This window comes from Lichenostomus cassidix, chromosome 1, assembly GCF_008360975.1.
Source record: "Lichenostomus cassidix isolate B80296 chromosome 1, HeHo_3.0, whole genome shotgun sequence".
NCBI lineage: Eukaryota > Metazoa > Chordata > Aves > Passeriformes > Meliphagidae > Lichenostomus > Lichenostomus cassidix.
This window is the reverse complement of record NC_139479.1, coordinates 95,212,068-95,232,849: the sequence shown is the minus strand read 5'-3', so window position 1 is coordinate 95,232,849 and position 20,782 is coordinate 95,212,068. Positions and strand designations below refer to the sequence as shown.

The following is a 20,782-nucleotide window of genomic DNA, read 5'->3' as shown; positions in this document are numbered from 1 at the left end:
GAGCACAGTGCTGATGAAACACCATGTATATTGAGACTGAAATTGCTTTGGCTGCAAGTCCTCTGGGTGGGTGAGGCATCTGCTCAGCCCCCTGGTACCCAGCTAGAACCATTTTGGGTTTGTTTCAGATGTTATTTCTCTTGACTTGGGTGTCCACAACACTGCCAACCCCAAAGCAAGCACCAGCCAGCACTTCCATCTTGGCCTCTGCCCTGGGATGGACATTTGAGCAGGGGTTGTGGTGGCAAAGTCCTCCAGTGTCACTCTCATGGCTGAAGGATGAGCTGTACAGCTGCCTCCAGCTCTGAGGAGGAGTAGTGCCCTGTTCCTCTCCCTTTGCTGTTACAGGAACTTGAAGGTAGCACCAATGCTGCAGAAAGCCTGATTATCTTTTGTGGTTCATCCTGACTCCTAAGGGAACACCACGAGCTTTTTAGCATACTAACTCCTCTGTGAGCCCCTGTAAGTAACCAAGCTAAGTCTATAATTAAATAAAAATGGGTGTTTCAAAAGGCTGAGTGCTGAAGAAGTAAGGTAGGCTTCTGTTGAATAACCTCCTCCACAGGGATGCAACTCCAGATGCACAACAGCCAAGTGCTGTGTGGATAATTTTTGCCCCACTTTTTTCTACTGGAGCTACAACCATGTCATTCCTCATTGTTAAAGGAAGCCACATGAATTTCTTCAGCACCAGTGTATAATGGTAACATGCAGGTGCCAGTCTTAGAGCTGCTGCTGCTGCTGTGGTGGAACCCCCTAGCGTCTCCCAAGCAGCTCTTAACCAAGGTCTGTTCTTGTGCAGAAAAATTCCAGCTGCTGCAAGGGGCCTCTGGTCACTCTGCTGTCCCCCTAAGGAGCAGAGCTATCGGGGAGCACCATTACAAGTCTTGTGTGACCTTTAAAGGACTTTGCAGAAAGTAAGCTTTTCATGTTCCCCTAGGAAAAGTGTTGTCCTGCAGGCAGTGTTCCTCCTCATGGGTCGAGTGCCTTACCTTACAGCATTGCTGAGTTACCTAGTGCTTTTAGATGTGGAGCAGTCTAAGCCTTTGTCGTGGCTTCAGATTTTACATGTGAACAGGACTGTTAAACAAGCACCTGAGTAATAAAAGTAAAGCACCTCCTTAGGCCCTCCATTCACAGTTACCTGTGCAGTGCCTGCAGCTGTAGAGATGGCAGCTGCTGGGAGTGGGAAGGCTCCCAGTTACTCTTCTGTCACCCGGGCACTGCTGTGATTCTGTAATGAGCTGCTCAGCATCAGCCAACACCTTACATGTGACTACCATGTTTACAAATTAGGGGAAGCTGGGGGAGAAAAGGAGAAAGAATTATGTTTTTATTATAACTTGCATTAACTTCAGATTAATAATTGGTACTGCCAGGAAAATATCAGCATAGGCTCACAACTTCAAGTTTCAGTGGAGCTCTTGCTACAGAACCACAAACACTTTTTGTGTATCCATCTCATCAGGAAATCCAATCCCAAGAAACAAATTTAAGAACTGAGCCCCACGCCAAGCAGGGGTTTTCAAGACCTCACTCCATGCCACTGCATCAGGAAGTTCATGCTCCAATTACCAGACAGGATGCTGCTGCCACTCCTCCCTCCTCCTTACCGAGCTGGAGGGGCAGCTGACGTGGGAGTGTCCAGACCTCAAAAAGCTGCTCTTCAGAGTTCAAAGGTTTGGGAAGTAAATGTTGTATTCCCACCATTGCACACTGCTAAACGCAAGTTCACAAACACGAACTGAACATGCTGTATCCAGAGTCCAGGGGTAAGAATTCATTTCATGTTTTGTGCTTCTAATTCTAGGGATAACTGTGCACCTACCCCAGGCTCTGGCTCCACAGCATTAGACATGAGCAACTTTCCTAGGTAAGCACCGCATAAGATGCCAGTATTTCAAAATTACAGTAAGAGATCTTTTCATTAATGAAAACAGAAGAAATAAGGGATGTGCTAATAGGATGAAGTAAAAAGCAAATCCTTTATTGTCCAATATTTATGGTGTTCTAGTGTCTCAAGCCAGAGAAATCAGACAACAAAGTCTACTGAGTTTAGAACATAACCTCCCCTTTTGTAGCTTAAGGGCAGACCTACTTGAGCATTCCTCAACTTGTAGTTTTACTAGGAATTCAAAAAACCCCAACCTCTTTGCAGAATACTCTTTAAGACTACCAGCTACATAGACAAAATGCCTTCTTGAAACTGTTATTTCTCCAAGCAGGTTTATCTTCTCTTAAGGCAGCCTGGAAGAGTTCTGGTTACACCAGCAACTTCCAATAGTTTAAAACCCATCTGCCTCTTCAGGAAACAGAAGTCACCATTTTCCCAAAAGCTGACTTTTCCTCCAACTTTCTTCAGAAAGCCAACTTTGGTAAAGCCATTGCCAGCCCACAGAACTCAGCAGAGTCCTGTGAGTTCCGACAAAGGGCTGCTCTACAAACCTGGCAGCTGTGGAGGTGAAGCTCACCAGGCCTGACGGCAGCTGTGGTTGCTGCTGTGGTGTTCACAGGAGGACCACAGCTGGTTTGGCCAAAGTTCAGTGAATATCGTGATTGGGGCATCTCTGCTATGGCACAAGCTGTGAGATGGCATCCCTCAGTTACCTCAGAGACAGGCTGGGGCCTCCTTTCTGCTGACAAAACCTTGATTCTGAACAATAAGGCTCTCTGCATGCAAAGACCATGACTAGTCCCAATTAACATTTGCTTTGATGACACCTTTCAGGTCAGTCAGTTTGCTCTGGCAAGCATCAGACGTTAAAACACCAGCAGACACTTCACAGCGACAAGATCCAGCCGGTTTGGCGCTCAGTCCTGAGGGGACCGAGGCCATCCTGACTGATTTGCTTCCATGAAGCACGGAGAAGGAAGAGAACTTGCATTGGGTGAGGCAAGATCACTGCTCACCTTCAGCTGAGATTTAGAAGCTTCTGCAGTCTCTCATAAGGTCTAGGATTATTTATTGACCATGGGAATAAGAAGATAAACACTTTTGCTCTCTCAGTTGGATGGAAGATATTTCATTGTTTGTCTACTCTTCTGCCTAGCAAGTCCCTAAATGATTTTGAAGTATAAGAAAATTCTGGGTATGAATATCTACTTGAGCCAAAGATGTGGAAGACAGTGGTGGTAAGTTAACCAAAGGAATAGATCTCAGAGTCATTCTCTTATTTAAATTTCTGTTTTGCTTTGTTCCTATACATCGTTTGATACGGTATGACCCAACTACTGAGGAGCACAAGAAAATAGCTATTCACTATGAATTACCACTATCTTAAAGGGATTTATTTAAACAAACATAACCACGTGATGAAAGTGAAAAGTTTGTCTTGCCTAGTTCCAGTAATGCCCAAATTGGTTTTGGAAGTCCTGAAAGTCAATTCTGAAAGTGTGTTTTGTTTTGAATAAACCAAGTATTTCTGCTATGGAAAAAAATAATGTATACACTTTTATGTTAAGTTTATAACAAGGCTTTTAAAAGAAAACAGTTACAGGTATTCAACTGCATCAGACTTCAAAAGAAAAAAGATTACACATACAATACAAAAATACAAAAAAATATTTTTTAGAACTTACAAACTCAAAAGTCTAAGTGGTCAGAGCTTTCCTAAAATAATAATAATAATAATAATAAAAAAAAAATACATTTCAAGATGCACTTTCCTTTCTGCACTTGCAAGTTCAACTTTAGCAAGAAGAGAGTTTTAGAGGCAGGATGAAAGCAATTAATGTATTAAATTCTACAACCAGTTCCCAGCTGAAATTAATTTAGTGGTTGACACTATCAGGTATTTGAGTTTAAAAAGAACCTCGTGTTTCTTTGGGGAAGGGGAGGTGTTGCTGTTGGGGCAGGAGGTGGTGTTGCTGATGATAATGTTCCATTTAACCAGTTCTGTTAGTAAAATGCTTTACAAATATGCAATTGAAATTAGAGTGAAATTTAGATGGTCATTACTAGCACTGAAGCCCTGCAGCACTGTTCGGCAGTATGAAAGCGAAGAAATAAACTGACCAGATTCATGTCACTGCTGAAAATCACTGCAAAAGGAAGACAGGCAGGAAAAGGTCAAGTTTTATTTCTGAAATTGACACTTGTTAAAAACATCAGGACTGCAGATACAGCACTCTTTGACCTGATAGTGTCCACTGAGGTCATAGGCATCAAGGCATTTTGTCTTAAATGGCAAGACAGGGAAAGTGCATCTTAGATTTTTCAGACTTATGCAGTGAGTTACTGATTTTTGGTGTGGCTTTTATTCCTTCTAGGCATAGTAAAGAAAAATATTTCAACCAAAGGTGAAGCTTAATGTACATTAGCTTGTATTTTTGGTGGTGGCTTTTGTGTACCACTAGGAAATGCTAACAAGCACTACTCAAGGCTAATGATTTAAAAGGAGCACACTAAAAATATTGATTTACCTTTGTAGTGAATATTCTTTACAGACTGTATCTAATATACAGACAAGGCCCACTTCCTTAGGACAGAACAGGCCACTGAAGGTTACACATCCTACATGAAGTTTTAAACAAAATCAGAGCTAAGTTACCAGAGCCACTCAGAGCAACGTAATTCCTAGTTTGCAGAGACTTAACAAAAGGTGACTGCAGGGAGAAAAAAATCCAGGTTCTTATTATTTCCTGTGTAAGATTATATTCAAATTAATAGTCCAGTAACACTTCTAGCACAAGACAACGCTCACTCTCTTTAGCGGAATTCCTCAGAGTCAACTGTTTCTCCTGTTATGAAGAGGGAGCTGGAAGTGAGAATGCAAGAGCATTCAATTTTAACCTGATTAAAGAGACAGTAACCTTTTTCATCCACCTTATTTAATCACTGACAAAAAAAAATTATCTTAAAAAGGTACCACTCCAATTTCTTTATTATCTGTAACCTTTTGAAACTAATCACATGAACTACAAAATTAGCAAATGCCTTGAAATCTGTATACAAAACATAAATTACCTCTAATTTCAAACTCATTTATTAGTGTACCACTCAAAATCTTAAAAAAGTGGCTCCAAAGATAGTCTCATACCATTCTTAAAAAAGGAAACTGTTCCTTTAATGTTACACCCTCCCCTCCCCCCAAACACCCAACTTGTAATCCACATCATTTAGTTATTTTCTTGGTCATGGACATTTCCAAGATGAGATTTTATATTTCGTTCCCATAGCTTCTGGTTGTCAGAAAATCCATGCTTTCCTTTATTGAAGGAATTTGGTCCTGCTGAGGTTGGTGTATCCCTGTGAAGAGTAAAACAAGAGCAGTTGAAAGTCAGCTCAACTATAGCAGTCTGTGCCATGTGACACTGAAAATGTCAATTTCAAGTCCAAACTGCCCCAGAAACTACCACACATTTTCTTCTGCTACATCAGAAGCCCTCACTATTAGCAACTGTAATCTGGCCACAGAACTGATCTCTCCACAGCATGTCAAAATAGAGCCATGAGATAGGGTAGGAGAGGAGGTGGGAGTGGCAGTAACTGCTGCCAGCTGCAAAGAAATTTGTTGCAAGGATTAAGAAATTGAGGATCCAAATTTGCTACTGGAGAAATAAGAAAAATCACCAAACTAGAGAACTTCCAGAGTGACCCATTTCAAAAGCAGTCTATCATGATCAACACATCTAAAATACAAACTCTCAAAATTCATCCCAACTTTAAGTGACGCCTCCTCTGAAAAGGTCCCTACTTATTTTAGGACTGATCCGCTACCATCTCAAATCTGTGGCAAGCAGAAGAATTATGTAATTTATTTTAGAAGTAAAGAAGCAATTCTTTATCTGAGAGATGATTCTTATCTTCCCCTTGCACATGAGTTAAAAAACCTGACCAGACTACCTACTTCAAGGCAATTTATAAAATGGAGAACCAGAAAAATACAAAGGTTAGAGACAAGCAGGAATTCCTACCTATAACCTTTACAAAAAGAAAATGAGCTTCTATTTAAAGCAGACTCAATTTCTTCCTCAGAAAGAAGGCAAGTAAGATTCAAAGTTCAAATGCAAATGTACTACTTTTAACCTGAGGATGAAACATTTGAAAACATTGTTTCTGGAGAAATATTTTTTTAACCTATCCCATCTCCTTGTGTTCTTAAACTTTCTGCAAGATGTGACCTGAGCTGGGGAGATACTTCACACAGTCACCATTCCCCAAAGCACAGTTGAAAGCTGCCCTACCTTCCGATGTTCTTCATGCGCATCTTGGCTTCTGGGGGCATTTCCTCTGGTTCACTCTGCAGGGACAAAGCAGGTCAGAGCAGGGCTGGGCACTTGCTTTTGAACACTTCAAATGCCTGACAATATAAAGGGTGGACTACAGCCCTACAGGACAGCAAAGTGACTTTGGACACAATGGAGGTCCTACAAGGTTATACAACAAAATACAAATTCCTTTGTTCACCTCTATGTAATAAGGAGCAGTAAAATGACAATAAAAAATTTAGCAAACCAGAAGCACAATTTTCCTTTGCCTCCCCTTAATCAAGCCTGGAGAAAGCAACCATTAATTCATATTACGTTGTGCATCTTATTTTCAGGGAGAAGTTATCAGCGTTTTAATGATTTCTTGAACCAACTCAGAGCTACAAAATTATATATTCTTAATCAGAATCACAAGAGATGCTTCTAGGTTGAAAATTCCTGACATTTATATAAAGAACCATAAATAACCCACTCTCTCTGCCTACCACACCAATGGTATTTTCTGTTGATCACTGGCTTATTACTCACATCTTCATCTTCGTTGAAAGCTGCTGCTACAGAAAGGGTTTTTGGAGCCAAGGTTGGAACAGGCTCTTTAGGCTTCTGAAAAAGACCAAATGCAAAAGTAAAGTAAGTCTACTAACTCAAAGGAGCTACCCTTGGCTTTTTAAGTATTTTGGTAAAATTAAATCAAACATCTTCACTGAAATGGGCAACCAGGGGGAAAAGGTTTTGTCTGAATCAAGCATATAAAGATTTCTCTAATGAAAAAGGAAAATGACTGCTCATTTATGTGCGATCATTCTGAGCAGCAAGCTGAGCCCTCTCATATTACAACTCCCCACATGCAGGTCTTAACTTTCTAGCACACTGCAGGGGTACTCAGCCACTGGTGCATGACATCAACAATTAAAGCAGAACCTGAATAACTTGTATTCAAATTTTCCCGTGTCGCTATTTTCATTATTTTTTGGGGATAATCTTATCCATTGATGTCAGAAAAAATGAATATGTTTATTTTCTTCTGTTTTAACAACATGACAGCTTTCTGGCTTAAAACAATTCAATACTTTTAAACTACTATCAGTGTATATCACACAGTCCAATTAATGTAAAGTTCCTTTAAAGAGTATTTCTTTTATTTCAAAATTTTTATTCCTCTATTTTAAGTATAAGAAGCTGTTGAACTCACAACTGTTATATGTAATACAACAGTGGTACCAAAAGTTACTTCAACATCACTGAGAAAAAAACAAGTTACTAGTAACAGTTTGCTACTATAGTACTACCAATGATCTAAATCAATCATATGCAGTACTTTCTCAATTTTGCCTTTATTGGCAATTCTTTAATACACACTCCTAGGAGATGGTACTGCAGCAGAGCCCTTATGCAACTGCCTACAGCTGTTCTTCACTGATACTATATAACATATACATACCATGCCATTTTTAAAGCATCTGCACCCAGAGAATGGGTAATGTACTAAGGGAGTAAAAAGGACTGAAAAGAAATAGGGTAAGTTTCAGCACTGTCCCACCTGGTGCACTGTCAGTCACCCACTAAATTCAGTGAACCAGAAATCCTGAGCCAAATTTATTGCCACTTTGGACATGAGAAACTGAAGCAAGCTAGAAGCTCAGAGAAGACAGCCTTGTCTATTTCTCCAAAGTCTGATCTGACCTGATTGCCCTTATACCTTAGAATGCTGCCAGCCCACATGTCCCTTTGGGCTCACAATAACAGAACACCCTTTTAATCTTCTGCAGATCTCTAAAATGCTGGCATTGCAGGTATAAGGCTGTCATGATTACAGCTTGGATTTGGTGCAGACAACTATTCATAATGTATCCACCACAGTGATCCGTGGGAAATGTAAATGAACCATATTAAATAGAGGCAGCCTCCAGCCTGTCCTTGGCCAAGCCAGTAGAGGACTACTCTGGAAGTACAGAAGAGTCATCAGATTCACATCTGAACAAGCACAAGGATACCTTGTGCTGGACTAAAGAGGATAAGAATTCTTAGAAACCTATGTAAACCTTGCCTCTTGCATTTAACACAAAGAATCATACTGACCTTGCAAAGAACAGGCAAAGTCACAGAAATACGCTACACTTCCCCACGCTAAAATAAGATCTTTGGAGTGGAAGACAACCTATTAAGCTATGTAGGAGATGCTTTCTTCTGGCTTTAAGCATCCTATGCAGTGAAGCTCCCTGCACTCATTTCAAAGTAGTCTGAACAGCTTAACAAGTCTGCTCATTTCCCTCAGGAAATTATTCCAGACTTATCAAATCTCATTACAAGATTATTCTGTATGTTCAAAGATCTACAGCTCATTTCAATCAAGTCTTATGCTTCCTGAGATTCCTAACCTGTTATTAATCACCTTGAAGTACTTACACATGTACGACTAGCTGGTCCTGCAATGCCTGCTTAAACTTTACCCAAGTTACCCCCACGGGATTCCAGGTTTCATTCTGTAAGGAAGCTTCCCCAAAGTACTTCCCTTTTGCCTCAGTTTCCCCAAGATTAAAAGCCCTGAGTAAACTTACATTTGCTCCCAGTTTGATGGATATTGCAGATGCCTTCTTTGTTGTCTGACTGCCTATGGAAAATCCAAACTTGGACATTTTGGCAGGAGCAGGTTTTGTGGTGAAGTCTTCAGCTTCTTCATTAGCCGCCCGTTTCTCTGCGCTGCGACTCGAACTTTCTCCTCCATTACTGGAAGAAACAGTCTTAGTTTTCACAGGTTTTTCTGCCTCTTCTTCAGGTCCTGGTGAAGTCGAAACAACTTACCAAGATGAGCTACTTTTACTGAGCAGATTGATGGGAGCAGCAACCTCAAAAAGCATTATACTTTGGGTGCAATAGGTAAGATGTTTTTAGTGACAGCAGTTTCCACCAATGTATATCAGTGGACAGCAAAACACAAAGAGGAGAAGAAACTGCAAGCACTCCACTACTTGTAAAGAACTTCTTGTGTGAGCCAGGAAAACAATCTTGAAGCACCATCTCTTTATTTAGTATGGAAGTCAAAGTTCATGTAGTAAATTAAATGTAGATGACTAAATCTTTTTAGGTTTTTAAGTTGCCACAGATAATCTCTCATAATTGGAATCCCAATTCCAAATCTAGAGTAGATAATCTAAGTTAAAATTAATTCTACTAAATTTCTATGAAATCATGTCCATGCCAGTCTCTAGGCTTCTCTGGCACAACTCTAAAATCATGGGAGTGACTACAGTGAGGCCGGCTGTCTCAATCATGTTTCAAGTCACTGCTTGTCCGCATCTCATCTGTAATAAATCTGCCAAGCTCTGCTTGAGGAAGGAATCAGCACTAAAAAAACATATATATAGATTTCATCTTTTGTGGTTTTGTATAGTCATGGCAAACATAGCAGCTGAACAGTGATCCACAGAGAAAAAACATTCAAGTAACATTTTCATACCTATACAATCAGCTTCTTTAACTACTCCAAGAGACAGAGGTGTCCTTGGAAAACTCATACTGAACATAGTAAATGCTTCAGCAAAAAGACACTTCCCTGCTGCTGCAATAAGCAAAGCACTGCAGTAGCAGAAGAGGGGAAAAAACCAACACACATTAGGGAATGGACAGGGAAGTGCTCACAGTAGCAGTTTAAAACAACTGCAGCTAGCAAAAGTTCCTCATCATATCAAGTGGAGAACAGCACCTTCCATGCACACCAAATTCAGACCATCAGGGAATAAAGCTCTTTGCACTGCTAATGCAAAAAGCTCCTACATAAGATGAAGCAATGGGAGAGAAGAAAGTCTGAACTGGGGGTCAACAAGACTGTAGCTCTGAGAAAAAGAAAAAAAAAAAAGAAGCAAACAACATCAGGAAAACAAAAAACTAGGGACTCAATCTATATATATATTTGTCTGCTATTTCCCAAATCATAAGAGCAGAATATACCATTTCTACCCCACTCTTCCACCTATCAAGATAATAAGTGATTGAAACCAAAATGGTTATCATTCACCTTCAGAAATATGGCAGATCACAAAACTTTAATCAGTTTCACTGTATTAAAAAAATGGCACTAGAAATTTGATCCAGAAAACATAGAGATAAAAAATGAAAAACATAGGATGGAAGAGAAACAATCAAAAATTACACAAGTGACCTTGGGCAGTGGTAGCTGTCTTAGCACAGTTTACCAAAGAGCAGTCTGCAGAGACTATGAGAACATCCTTACAGCAAGTCCATGAAATCCCAGTAAACAGAATATTCCAGCCTAGCTACACTAGAGACTGATTCAAGGGTAGGTATAAGATTCACTAGCCTTAAAAGTGCTGAACCATAGGCCTAAGTCTTCATAACACACAAAATCCATAGCAGCCCAAAGTTCAGGGCACAGATAACCAGTCCAGGTCCTGAAACTACTGCTAGCTTGAAGTTTATTACACTACAGCTTAATTCTTTTAAGTGCAAACTCTCAAATACTGCTATGCACAAGGTGAAGCCTAACACAATCTACCCACATCTGTTTTCTCATCAAATGTTAAAGAGCACCTCTCAGAATTAGTTCCTATCAGCACTGCATTCTGAGTGTTATCTCTACTGGGCTTGCTGTAGGATGAACTGCAGACTGCTGGAAGAAACACTCTTACTTGCTGGGACAGCTGTAAGGGGCCCAGGACAATTGTGGAAGGTGGGGAGGGAGCCGTGGTGTTGTTTGATTTCTGCAGGAAACAGAAATGCAGACATATTAACCATTAAACAGTTCTCTTCCATCTCCCGTGCCAGTCCACATATATGTTCCAAGATATCAAGGGTTATTTATTACTTCCCAGAGGTCACACTTCACCTACAGAAAGCACTATTTCCAAACCAGACTGCCTAGCGCCCTTGCCATAGATTGCAGAAGTAAGAAGTTGTCCTGCTTCACAGCTAAGTTTTACTCATGTGTATCAACAAACCACACGAGTGGACAACTTGCACTCTCCAGGGGGCTGAAGTGCCAAGACTGACAGTGCCAGCTGCACAGCATGTCAGGATCTGTGGTTCCTGGGAGTGCGACCACTGGGGCGTGTGGGAACAGACCAGTCACAGCTAAGTTCATTTCAAGATAAACCCCACTATCTTGGCAAAACCTGGAGACTGCAAACTGCTTTCAAAAATCCTCAGGGAGCAACTGTTCTTCCCTAGGCCCAATGCTCCTCAACTCATTAAGATCATGTAAGTAACTGCCCAGTTACTGTGCTAGTAACACAAAAAACCCCAATACCACCAAAAAATAACCAAAAAGCCACCAAAGCCCAACACAGAGCCAAGAGTTAAGGAACGACCTAAAATCAAGTGCTGCTGTTCAAATTTCAGTGATTATCAGAAATAACATTCACTATTGAGGCTATCCTGAATAGTTTACAAGCCTGAATTAATTTTTCAACAGATCTGAGAAGTATCCTCTGCCTACAGATATATTTAAGCAAAAACAAACCACCAAACCCCAACTAAACCAAAAAAAGAAACACACCAGGAAAGAAAAGCTTTGTCTTTGCAAAAACACTGTCCTCTCAAATTAAGGGAAGAAAAAGAAAAGAAACGTCCAACTGAAATTTTCGAACCAAATAGTGCAGAAATTATAGGAATGTCCAGTCATAATACAAAATACTGTAAAACCAAACAGCAAACTTACAGATTGTTGTCAAGTAAAAAAAAACCCAAATGCTTAAAACATTAAAGAAATAAAGAAATCTCACTGTAGCCATTTATAATAAAGGTACCATAACTGTTGAAAGTTAATCTTTAAGGCTCTGTCTTCATCCTTGCAGACAGCAACACTCGTATTTCTCTCAGAACACGGCATAAGTATTCCGTGTATTTTTACAAGAGAGAAACAGCGCATTTGCGTGGACAAGGAGAAGCGGGTGCATTTTTACACAAGCGCCCGTAAAGCTGAGGACAGCAGGCCCGGCTCGGCCTCTCGCCCAGCGCAGCCCCTCAGGCCCGGGCCACCCCTCTTCCCGCAGGGCCGGGCACCGCACGGCCCAGCCCGGGCTCGCCCGGCCGGCTGAGGCACACCTGGACCCCCCCTACCCCTGCCGGACCAGCCCGGACCCCGCTCCCACCCCACGGCTCCGCGGCGAGAGGCGCTACATGTTCACCTCCTGCGGGCTGCGGTCGCTTCGCCTTCTCCCCCTCAGCTCTGCCGTCCGCCATTTTCCCCCGCCTCCGCCGCCTCACGCGCCGCGCACGCGCGCCGCTCGGGCCCGCCCCCGCCAGCCATCGCTCGCGGCCCAGCCGGCCCCGCCCCTGCGGCGCGCGCGGATGGCGCGGCGGGAACGGCCCGGCGGGAGCGGCGGGAGCAGCGGGAATAGCGGGAGCAGCGGGAGTGCGCCGAGTGGCGTGGGGCTGGCGCTCGTCCGGCGGCGCTGCGCACGTGGGCACGGCCTCCCTTCCCTTCCCGGGGACAGCGGGGACATCTGTCACCCCCCGGCACTCCCGGCACCGCGCACTGAGCCGCTGCGTCACGGGCGTGCGGAGGAACCGCGTCCGCTGCCGCGCCCTCCTAGCTGCGCGTGGTTTAACGATTACCTTCATTACCTCATTACCTCCTCGGCGTGGATAAATACCTAAAGTGTGTGGAGGGGGTGCCAGGAAGATGGAGCCAGGCTCTTCTCCGTCATGCCGAGCAATGGGACAAGAGGCAGCGGGCAGAAACTGATGCACTGAAGTTCCACCTGAACATGAGGAAGAACTTGTTTCCTGTGCAGGTGACTGAGCACTGGAACAGGCTGCCCAGGGAGGCTGTGGAATCTCCCGCACTGGAGATATTCCAGAACTGTCTGGATGCAATCCTGTGCCATGTGCTCTGGGATTACCCTGCTCGGGGAGGGAGGTGGGACAGGTGACCCACGGAAGTCCCTTCCAACTTAACCCATTCCGTGGTTCTGTAACATGAATTCAAGTGAGCAGTGATGCCACCTTCCCCCACCCGCCACGCTGCAGATCAGAAGAGGCTGTTGGTATGGAAGAACAGCAAATGACGGAAGGGACATGACACCCAGCCCATGGCAGGGGGTTGGAGCTAGATGGGGCCCCTTCCAGCCCAAACCATTCCATGGTTCCATGACACTCAGCAGCACATAGCTCCATTGCTGTCTCTTCCTCCCTTGAGGAAAAAGTCAGCCTGAGTGAGTACACTCACTCAGCCAATCCTTGCACTCCAGGGCTTCCCAGGGAGCTGCAGGCAGCTCTCAAATTTATCATCTGAAACATCACCCCAGGCTGAAGCTTTGTGTACTTCCCAACAACATGCAGCTGAAAGGAATCAGGTCTTTCCCTAAGCCAGAGGTTATATGTACCTGGAGGCCCCTGCACCTCACCACAGGTAGTGAGGGCAGTATTGGGGTAGAGAATCTTCTACCTTCCAACCCCCACTTTGCAACAGCCGGTAGGAAGAGGTCACCAGGAGTGGGTCACCACCCAACTCCTGGCATCTTTGTGTGAAATTACACTCCCTGCTCCTAGTTTTTTAATTGTCAGGACCCAGATCATCATCTGCCATCACTGACTTTAAACATCTCCCATAAAGAAAGCCCTCATCCCACAGACAGCAGAACTGTAGTTGACACACTCATTGCAGCTTTGCAGCCTGACCACGGACTTTCACAGACATCAATATAATCTGAGCTGTGAGAAATACTAAAAAGGCTCTCTGCTCCTCTAAGTATTTGCTAATAGGACTGTTTACCATCTCAGTTACAGCACTTCAGGAAATCAACATTACATGACCTGAAAACAGACACCCTGGGATGAAAGTCTTACTCAAAAGTAAGTTGTTGGCTTTTTTGGCACAATCAAGAAATTTGCCGTATTTCTTCCAAACAGGGACTTGATTTGCGTCAGATAAAACACCCAGAAATAAATGGTGCAGCTCCCCAAACTCACACAAGGTTTTAACCATTTGTTTTTAGTGCAGCTATCAAAGGTCAATTCATCTGCACATGAGAAGATTCAGAAAGTAATGGGGGAGGGTCTCCTCTACTTTATTTTAGTGATCTTTTAGAATAAAACTCTAGACAACCTCCAAAGCAGTGAGCTCTGAAGAATGACCTTTGAATTCAGTAAAAATCATCCTTGTCTCAGCACAGTTCAATTGAACAGACTGATATTTTTTGTGTAGTTTTTCTTTTTTGAACATATTATCTCTTTTCTCTTATATAATTTCAACAATGTGTGAATAAATTTAAACAGCTGGACTACGAAAGTAACTTTAAAAGCCCAAGTCTTAACAATGATAATTTCAAACGTAAGCAGCAAAACATTTTAATATTAAAAGCTGAACAGAGTTTTCCAGGTGTACTGAGAAGCCAGAGCACTAAAGGACATAGTTTGCATGTAAAAAAATCACTCTCCTCCCCATCACTCTACTTTTGCTTTAGTTTATACTTCTTGGGGTAGTTTTTGGCAAATTGATTTTGTACTTCTTCCCGTCCCTTTCCAAGTTTAAGTGTCTTCATCAGGTCTAAGGTTTTTTTCAGTTCCTTTACAGGTTTGTCAGGTTTGTTTACAAAGTCACAGTATTTCCTTTTTGGAACAAACTCCAGAGCCTTCTTCCAGTCAGCAGTATCTTTCAAGGTTAATAAAATATGCATCATTTGATCCAGCGTGAGATTTTTGGCACCACTACTCCACAACAAATACTTGTCCAGTGGAAGAGCTGCAGTCTCCAATTGTAATCGCTTCGCTCGTGCTAAAGAGACTCCTGTTTTTATGCTCTTGTCAACCAGTGACCCAACAATATAGATCTTATCATGATCAAATGTTTTCATTACTTTGGGAGAATCAGCTGTCAGATAGATGAGCTTATCCTTTGGAAAGATTTCTGTGTAGCATTGGTCTGTCACTGTGATAAGCAGTTTGCCCCACGCCTCTCTATACTGCTTGACAAATTCCCTATGATAGAGGCTATCATCTTTGAAGTTACAGAAGTGGATGTGGAATGGATCCACAGATCTCCGATTGCAGCCCTCACTCATTATTAGCTGTCTCACTGTATTTGTGATTTCTCGGCCAGACATTTCTTTTTCATAGGACATGTCAAATACTAGAGGTTGGCCAAAGATCATGGACTGAGCAACCCTCCAGTTGTATGTTTTATCCATCATGTGGGACTGTAAATATATAAATGAGTTCTTTTTGGTCTCATCTGTTTTTGAAGCTTGATCTTGTGCTTCCAGCCTCCTTTCCCTTTTCTTATCCATCCGACTTTTCTTGTAAAGTTCTTTGAGATGCAAATATTTTAAATACTTCTTTTTGGCTGACTTAGAAGGACACTCCATAAAAGTTTTTAGCTGTTCTTCACTGATATTTTCTGGAACAAGTCTGCCAGCAAGCCTCCACATCTCCAAAATCTCACGTGCAGAAGCCAAACTGGAAAGCTCCTTAGGCTCTGAGACCGTCTCACTGACGTTTTCTTGCAACCCAGATTTCATTACCTTCTTCCATGCATCTAAATCAAGTTTTTCTGAGGGTTCACATGACTTGTCCTGCTTCAGACAAAGTGATAAACTCAGAGTTCTACTGAATGGAAACAAATCCTTCCTCATCCCTTGTGTAGCAAGTGGAAGGACAGAACTTCTTAAAATTTTTCTCAGAAGCATATTAGCAGACTGCATACTTAGATGTGTGCTGCGTTGCAACACTTATCTGCAAAACACCAGTAAGAGGGGAAAAAAACTTGTCAGAAATCAGAAAGAAAACACAGACATACTTTTATTCTTAGTAACACCAACAGACAATAGATTACTTCTTGGAGAATGCAAGAAATTCCTCCTTCTACTATTAATTTTTTTCTGTTTCCTAAATAAAAACAACTTAAACCAGCTATACTTACTGCAATTCAAAACATAGTCAAACAACCATCAAGATTTGTCCAAGATCTGTTTAAGTTATCTGTATCATATCACAATCAAAGTCAGTGAAATGCTGCATGGAAACCAGAAGTATTTTGATACGATTTATCCTGTGAAAACAGAAAGAAGAGATGGAAGAATAAACCACTAGTACATTAAAAGACCATCTTTTTTCTTTTTGCTAAATTCCCTGTGAAGTTGGCCTTGGCACATAAAGCTAAGGACATAACCCCCCACAGTTCCCATTAATTTCATATACATTTGTATTTAAATGTGAAAGGTCTGCAGTAAGAAAAACACCCAAGAATGTTTAATATTTTCCCTGGCCTATGCACACTGCCAAACTAAACATCAGTGCAGTTTCAATGCTTGAGAAAACATGATTTGGACAAAATTAAATTAGTTCCTAATTTTGATAACAAAATTCATAATCTCCCTAATAACCTGAAAATAATTTGATATACAGAACAAGAACTTAAATCTATCATTGGGTTTGTAAATATGTACCTGCTCAGACAGAAGCACAGAAGGAGCAGTGTATTACTGAGAAAGTTATAAAACTTGGCATGTGTTTCACTATACAGTAACTGGTCAAATTGGTGGCTAACCTCTTGTATTCTACTGTTACTAAGATAAAAGAAACAAAAACAACCAAGCAACCTAACTGTGAAAATTTGTGTTACAATAGAGGTATCACTAATTTTACATTGAAGCATTAAACCTACTGGCAAAAGTAATAATCAAAGTATGGAGAAATCAACGGATCAGTTCCTCAATTAACTTCCATTACTGTAGCTCCATTTAAGTCAATATTGAACGCCAAATTTACACCATCAGAATAACTGATGAGATCTTTAGATAGAGCCAAGTTACCTTCCAGTGTGTCAAACATTTGCACTAACATCATTACTGCAAGAATTAATCTAAGTCTCTTTGAAGAACTTCGATTTGTAGCACCGAAAGTATTTTTCTTTTTCAGCATTATCTCACTGCAGCTCATCTCAGTAACAGAAACGCTCTTCACCGATACTTCACAGACTGAGTAACTTGCCTTACTTGCCCAGCACAGCTGCCAATTCAGAATCACAAAATTACAAAGTCTGGAAGGAACCTCAGTGGGTCACCTGGTCCAACCTCCCTGCTCGGGCAGGGTAATCCCAGAGCACATGGCACAGGATTGTGTCCAGACAGTTCTGGAGTATCTCCAGTGAGAGAGACTCCACAGCCTCCCTGGGCAACCTGTTCCAGTGCTCAGTCACCTGCACAGAACAGAAGTTCCTCCTCATGTTCAGGTGGAACTCCTCTGCATCAGTTTCTACCCACTGCCTCTTGTCCCACTGCTCGGCACCCCGGGGAAGAGCCTGGCTCCCTCCTCCTGCCGCCCCCCTTCAGACACACTCACTGGCTGCAGGGGAGCGCGCCAGACCGCGGCACCGCACACTGCTTAACGCCCTGCTAACAACTTTTGAACCAGCCCACGACCACCCGAGCCGCCGAGCGCCAGCTCACACCCCACAGCCCTCCCGGGGACACCGGCGCGCCTCCTCTCCCCGCTGCGGCGCGGCCCGCGGCCTCCGGGACAGCGCACGGCGGGTGGCGAGAAGCACCTGCCCTGTCTCCGGCCGCGCTGCCGCCCGCCGGGGCTCGGTGGGGCAGGGCCGGTGGGGCAGGGCCGGTGGGACCCCGAGCCCCGAGCCGCGGTCACAGCCGGCCCGAGCACGCCGCCCTGCCGCTCACCCGGCGGAGCCGCTGCGCCTGCGTGGGGCGGGCCCGCCCGGCTCGGTGCCTGCGCTGGGCTGTCCCCGGCGCTCCGCGGCTGCACCGCCGGCGTTCCGGGCTCTCTGCGCCCCCGCGGCGGGACCTGGTGCTCTTCCAAGCCCTTCCATATCCCATTCCCGGGCATCCCCCGGGCACTGAGCGGGCTGCCGGTGGGTCCTGCTACCTCCCCGGTGCGGGGCAGGGTGTGGCTCGGCGGCGGCGCGGGGCTGGGGCGTGAGGCAAGCTCTGGGGGCTGAGGGGTTTGTCAGCCCGGCCTGGTGAGCTGCGATGGCTTTCTCTCCGCTACCCTCTCGCCCTCTCTTCCTCCCTCGCTTTCTTCTCCCCGCCCCTTCTTTTTTCTTTTAAAAAATTTATTAGCACAGAGAAGTTTCGGTTATTTTTGTCAGGCAGGTTGTTGTTGTTTGATGGTGCGTTGTTTTCATTGTTTTTTTCCCTAACTGTCAGGTAGGGATTTTAGTGGAGGCTGTGGTCTGTCGCGATGAGTTTCCTGCTGCCCAAACTGACCTGTAAGAAGGAAGTGGATCAGGCAATAAAAAGCGTGGCTGAGAAGGTTTTGGTTCTCCGTTTTGGAAGAGATAATGATTCTGTTTGTCTGCAGCTCGATGATATTGTAAGACCAATTTTTCCTTTTTTTTTTTTTTAACTGAACTGTACAAGTATACTTGCATAGAAGAGAAGAGAATATTGCTTTTGGCTAATATGGGGACTCATGAAAAATTCGGTGTATAGAATGAAATGTTACTATATTTATAAAAAGGTTTGAAAAGTAAGGATTTGTTTTATTATTGAGTGGCTGAACAAAGTGCTTGAGGTAGAGAAAATGTGATAGTCTAGCCCTGTTTAAGCTGATAACACATAAGAGAAATAGGCTTTATAAAGCTTGCCACCATCTTTTCCTCTTGTCTCAGTCTAATTGTCATCCCACTTTCTCACTCTTTCCAGCTTGCAAAAACAGCTCATGACCTAAGTAAAATGGCAGTAATTTACCTAATGGATGTGAACAACGTCCCAGTGTACACCCAGTATTTTGACATTAGTTATATTCCATCTACTGTATTTTTCTTCAATGGACAACACATGAAGGTTGATTATGGGTAAGTCATCCTACCATTGTCTATTATGTCTGTAACTGTGTTTGGGAGAGGTAACATTTGGAAACTGTAATGTTGTTACCAGCATCTGCATTGAGAGCTCTGTAGGAAGCCAGAAAGATATAAAATAGAGAAGTATTTTGAAATATGCTCTGATGCAATAAGTAGGTGAAATATGTCTGACCTTGCAAAAAATAGTAATAAATGGTTAAAGTCTTTGATATGACACTGCACCTGTTTGACCTTTGGAGGTCACAGCATCTTCCTGACTTGGTAATGCCTATACAAAATCAGTTCACTCTTTCAGAATGACCAGATCAGAACTCCTTATGTCATTGTGCATCTTTTCATGTCTTTAGAAGGTTTTGCTCTGAATACTTTAACATTACAGTTCTACCTTTGTCTTATGCTTGTATTTAGGTCTCCAGATCACACCAAATTTGTGGGAAGCTTCAAAACAAAGCAAGACTTTATAGATCTGATTGAAGTGATCTACCGTGGAGCAATGCGAGGGAAGCTCATTGTCAGAAGTCCTATTGATCCCAATAACATTCCTAAATATGACCTTCTCTACCAAGGAATTTAATGGATTGACCTGAGATAAGAATTACACAAATGGACAATGTTCTAGATCCTTTTTTTCCTTTGAGCACTTTAAGCCACCTCTGACACCGTGGGACGGTTGGAGCATTTATCCTGAAGGATCATATTGGTCTCCTTCTGAAGACAGACATTCTGTCACCTCATTCTTCTCTCCTAAATAAAGCTACCTGTTCCTGCACAGAGTTCACACAAGTGACTGTTCTTTGAGTTGTGTGCTGACCAGCCCCTACAAAACAGGCAGGCTGTGTGCATCCTCAACTATGGCATCTTCAGTGCAACCTTTTCAGGGAACCAAAGCGTGGGGTAGTCTATTAGTTGTCTATTTAGTACCATTTCCATTCAGATATCATAACAGCAAACCTAGCATTAATTAAAGTGTTTTCTCTCTGATACCCATTATTACTGTTCAACAGCTTTTTTGACTGAGATTGGAGTGTTCTACATTTGTAGGAGAAGGTTTTGTCATCCTTCAAAGGATCCTTTTTTGCAGCCACTGAACACTTTTAATTCCCATGGGCTTGAACTGGAAATTAACCATAACTCGTTTGTTTATATTCACTTTAAAGATTGTTTGAACTTCTGCTTGTATACACTGCAAGCCTTGAGTATGTACATTTAAAAACTGTGTTTCCCACCTCTGTGTAAAGTTAAACAGCTGAGAGGAAACAACAATGTCATTCCTTTGCATCAGTTTGGTAACTGCAGGTTACTAGACTGTTGTATTTCTAGAGTAGTTCATGTCCTGTATTCTCACTGGCTTAGTTGGTTTTAAAATGGAAATTATTTTGCCTCTGTGTGTCATGTTTGGGGCACACCAACTCTGACTGAAGGGAAGGTAGGAGTATGTACTTCCTTGAAGAATTGCTTAGCTTAAACATAAATGTTTCAAGGAAGAAGGTGGATGTTCCAGCTCTAGTGATGCCTTAATCATTTTGGGTTTTTTTTTCTTTCGTGTGTCTGTAACTTGATGTAGTTCTGTGCTCTTACAGAGTGCTGAAGACCTCTGTTCCCAACACATTTAACCAAAACAAAGCTTTCTGGATAGAGATTCAAGGACATATTCATTACCCTAGGGCCTGAAAAATATGTAAGCAATGGTGGAAAGGGAGAGCAGGGCCTGGGGCAGTCAATATCATCACCTGAAGGTGTGATTGGAGAATTAGGGACCAATATGCTAATAAGACAAAACTTATAAAAGGTAAA

At 42.8% G+C, this 20,782-nt stretch overlaps 3 protein-coding genes across 7 annotated transcripts; 1 reads left to right on the top strand and 2 right to left on the bottom strand.

Annotated features, from left to right (window-relative positions):
* Positions 1-3,266: 3,266 nt before the first annotated feature.
* PCNP (PEST proteolytic signal containing nuclear protein) lies at positions 3,267-12,481 on the bottom strand. The gene is made up of 5 exons (XM_085072455.1): positions 12,354-12,481; positions 8,769-8,989; positions 6,739-6,813; positions 6,187-6,242; positions 3,267-5,248 (listed from the first exon to the last, which is right to left on the bottom strand). Exons 1-5 carry the CDS (start codon positions 12,406-12,408, stop codon positions 5,119-5,121), a joined length of 537 nt encoding a protein of 178 aa, XP_084928581.1. The 5' UTR covers positions 12,409-12,481; the 3' UTR covers positions 3,267-5,118.
* Positions 12,482-14,501: 2,020 nt separating this feature from the next.
* On the bottom strand, positions 14,502-17,956 carry TRMT10C (tRNA methyltransferase 10C, mitochondrial RNase P subunit). Of its 3 annotated transcripts, none has more exons than XM_085072401.1 (3): positions 17,844-17,956; positions 16,088-16,216; positions 14,502-15,900 (listed from the first exon to the last, which is right to left on the bottom strand). In XM_085072401.1, exon 3 carries the CDS (start codon positions 15,867-15,869, stop codon positions 14,619-14,621), a length of 1,251 nt encoding a protein of 416 aa, XP_084928527.1. In that variant the 5' UTR covers positions 15,870-15,900; positions 16,088-16,216; positions 17,844-17,956; the 3' UTR covers positions 14,502-14,618. The 3 variants fall into 3 exon arrangements, with proteins under 3 accessions (XP_084928527.1, XP_084928518.1, XP_084928538.1); XM_085072392.1 differs by having other exon boundaries at positions 17,714-17,844; XM_085072412.1 differs by lacking the exon at positions 17,844-17,956 and adding an exon at positions 17,509-17,590.
* TXNL4B (thioredoxin like 4B) lies at positions 17,895-19,757 on the top strand. Of its 3 annotated transcripts, none has more exons than XM_085072467.1 (4): positions 17,895-18,034; positions 18,334-18,495; positions 18,828-18,979; positions 19,397-19,757. In XM_085072467.1, the coding sequence occupies exons 2-4, from the start codon at positions 18,364-18,366 to the stop codon at positions 19,560-19,562; spliced, it is 450 nt and encodes a 149-aa protein (XP_084928593.1). In that variant the 5' UTR covers positions 17,895-18,034; positions 18,334-18,363; the 3' UTR covers positions 19,563-19,757. The 3 variants fall into 3 exon arrangements, with proteins under 3 accessions (XP_084928593.1, XP_084928601.1, XP_084928612.1); XM_085072475.1 differs by having other exon boundaries at positions 17,948-18,034; positions 18,330-18,495; XM_085072486.1 differs by having other exon boundaries at positions 17,997-18,142.
* Positions 19,758-20,782: the final 1,025 nt, after the last annotated feature.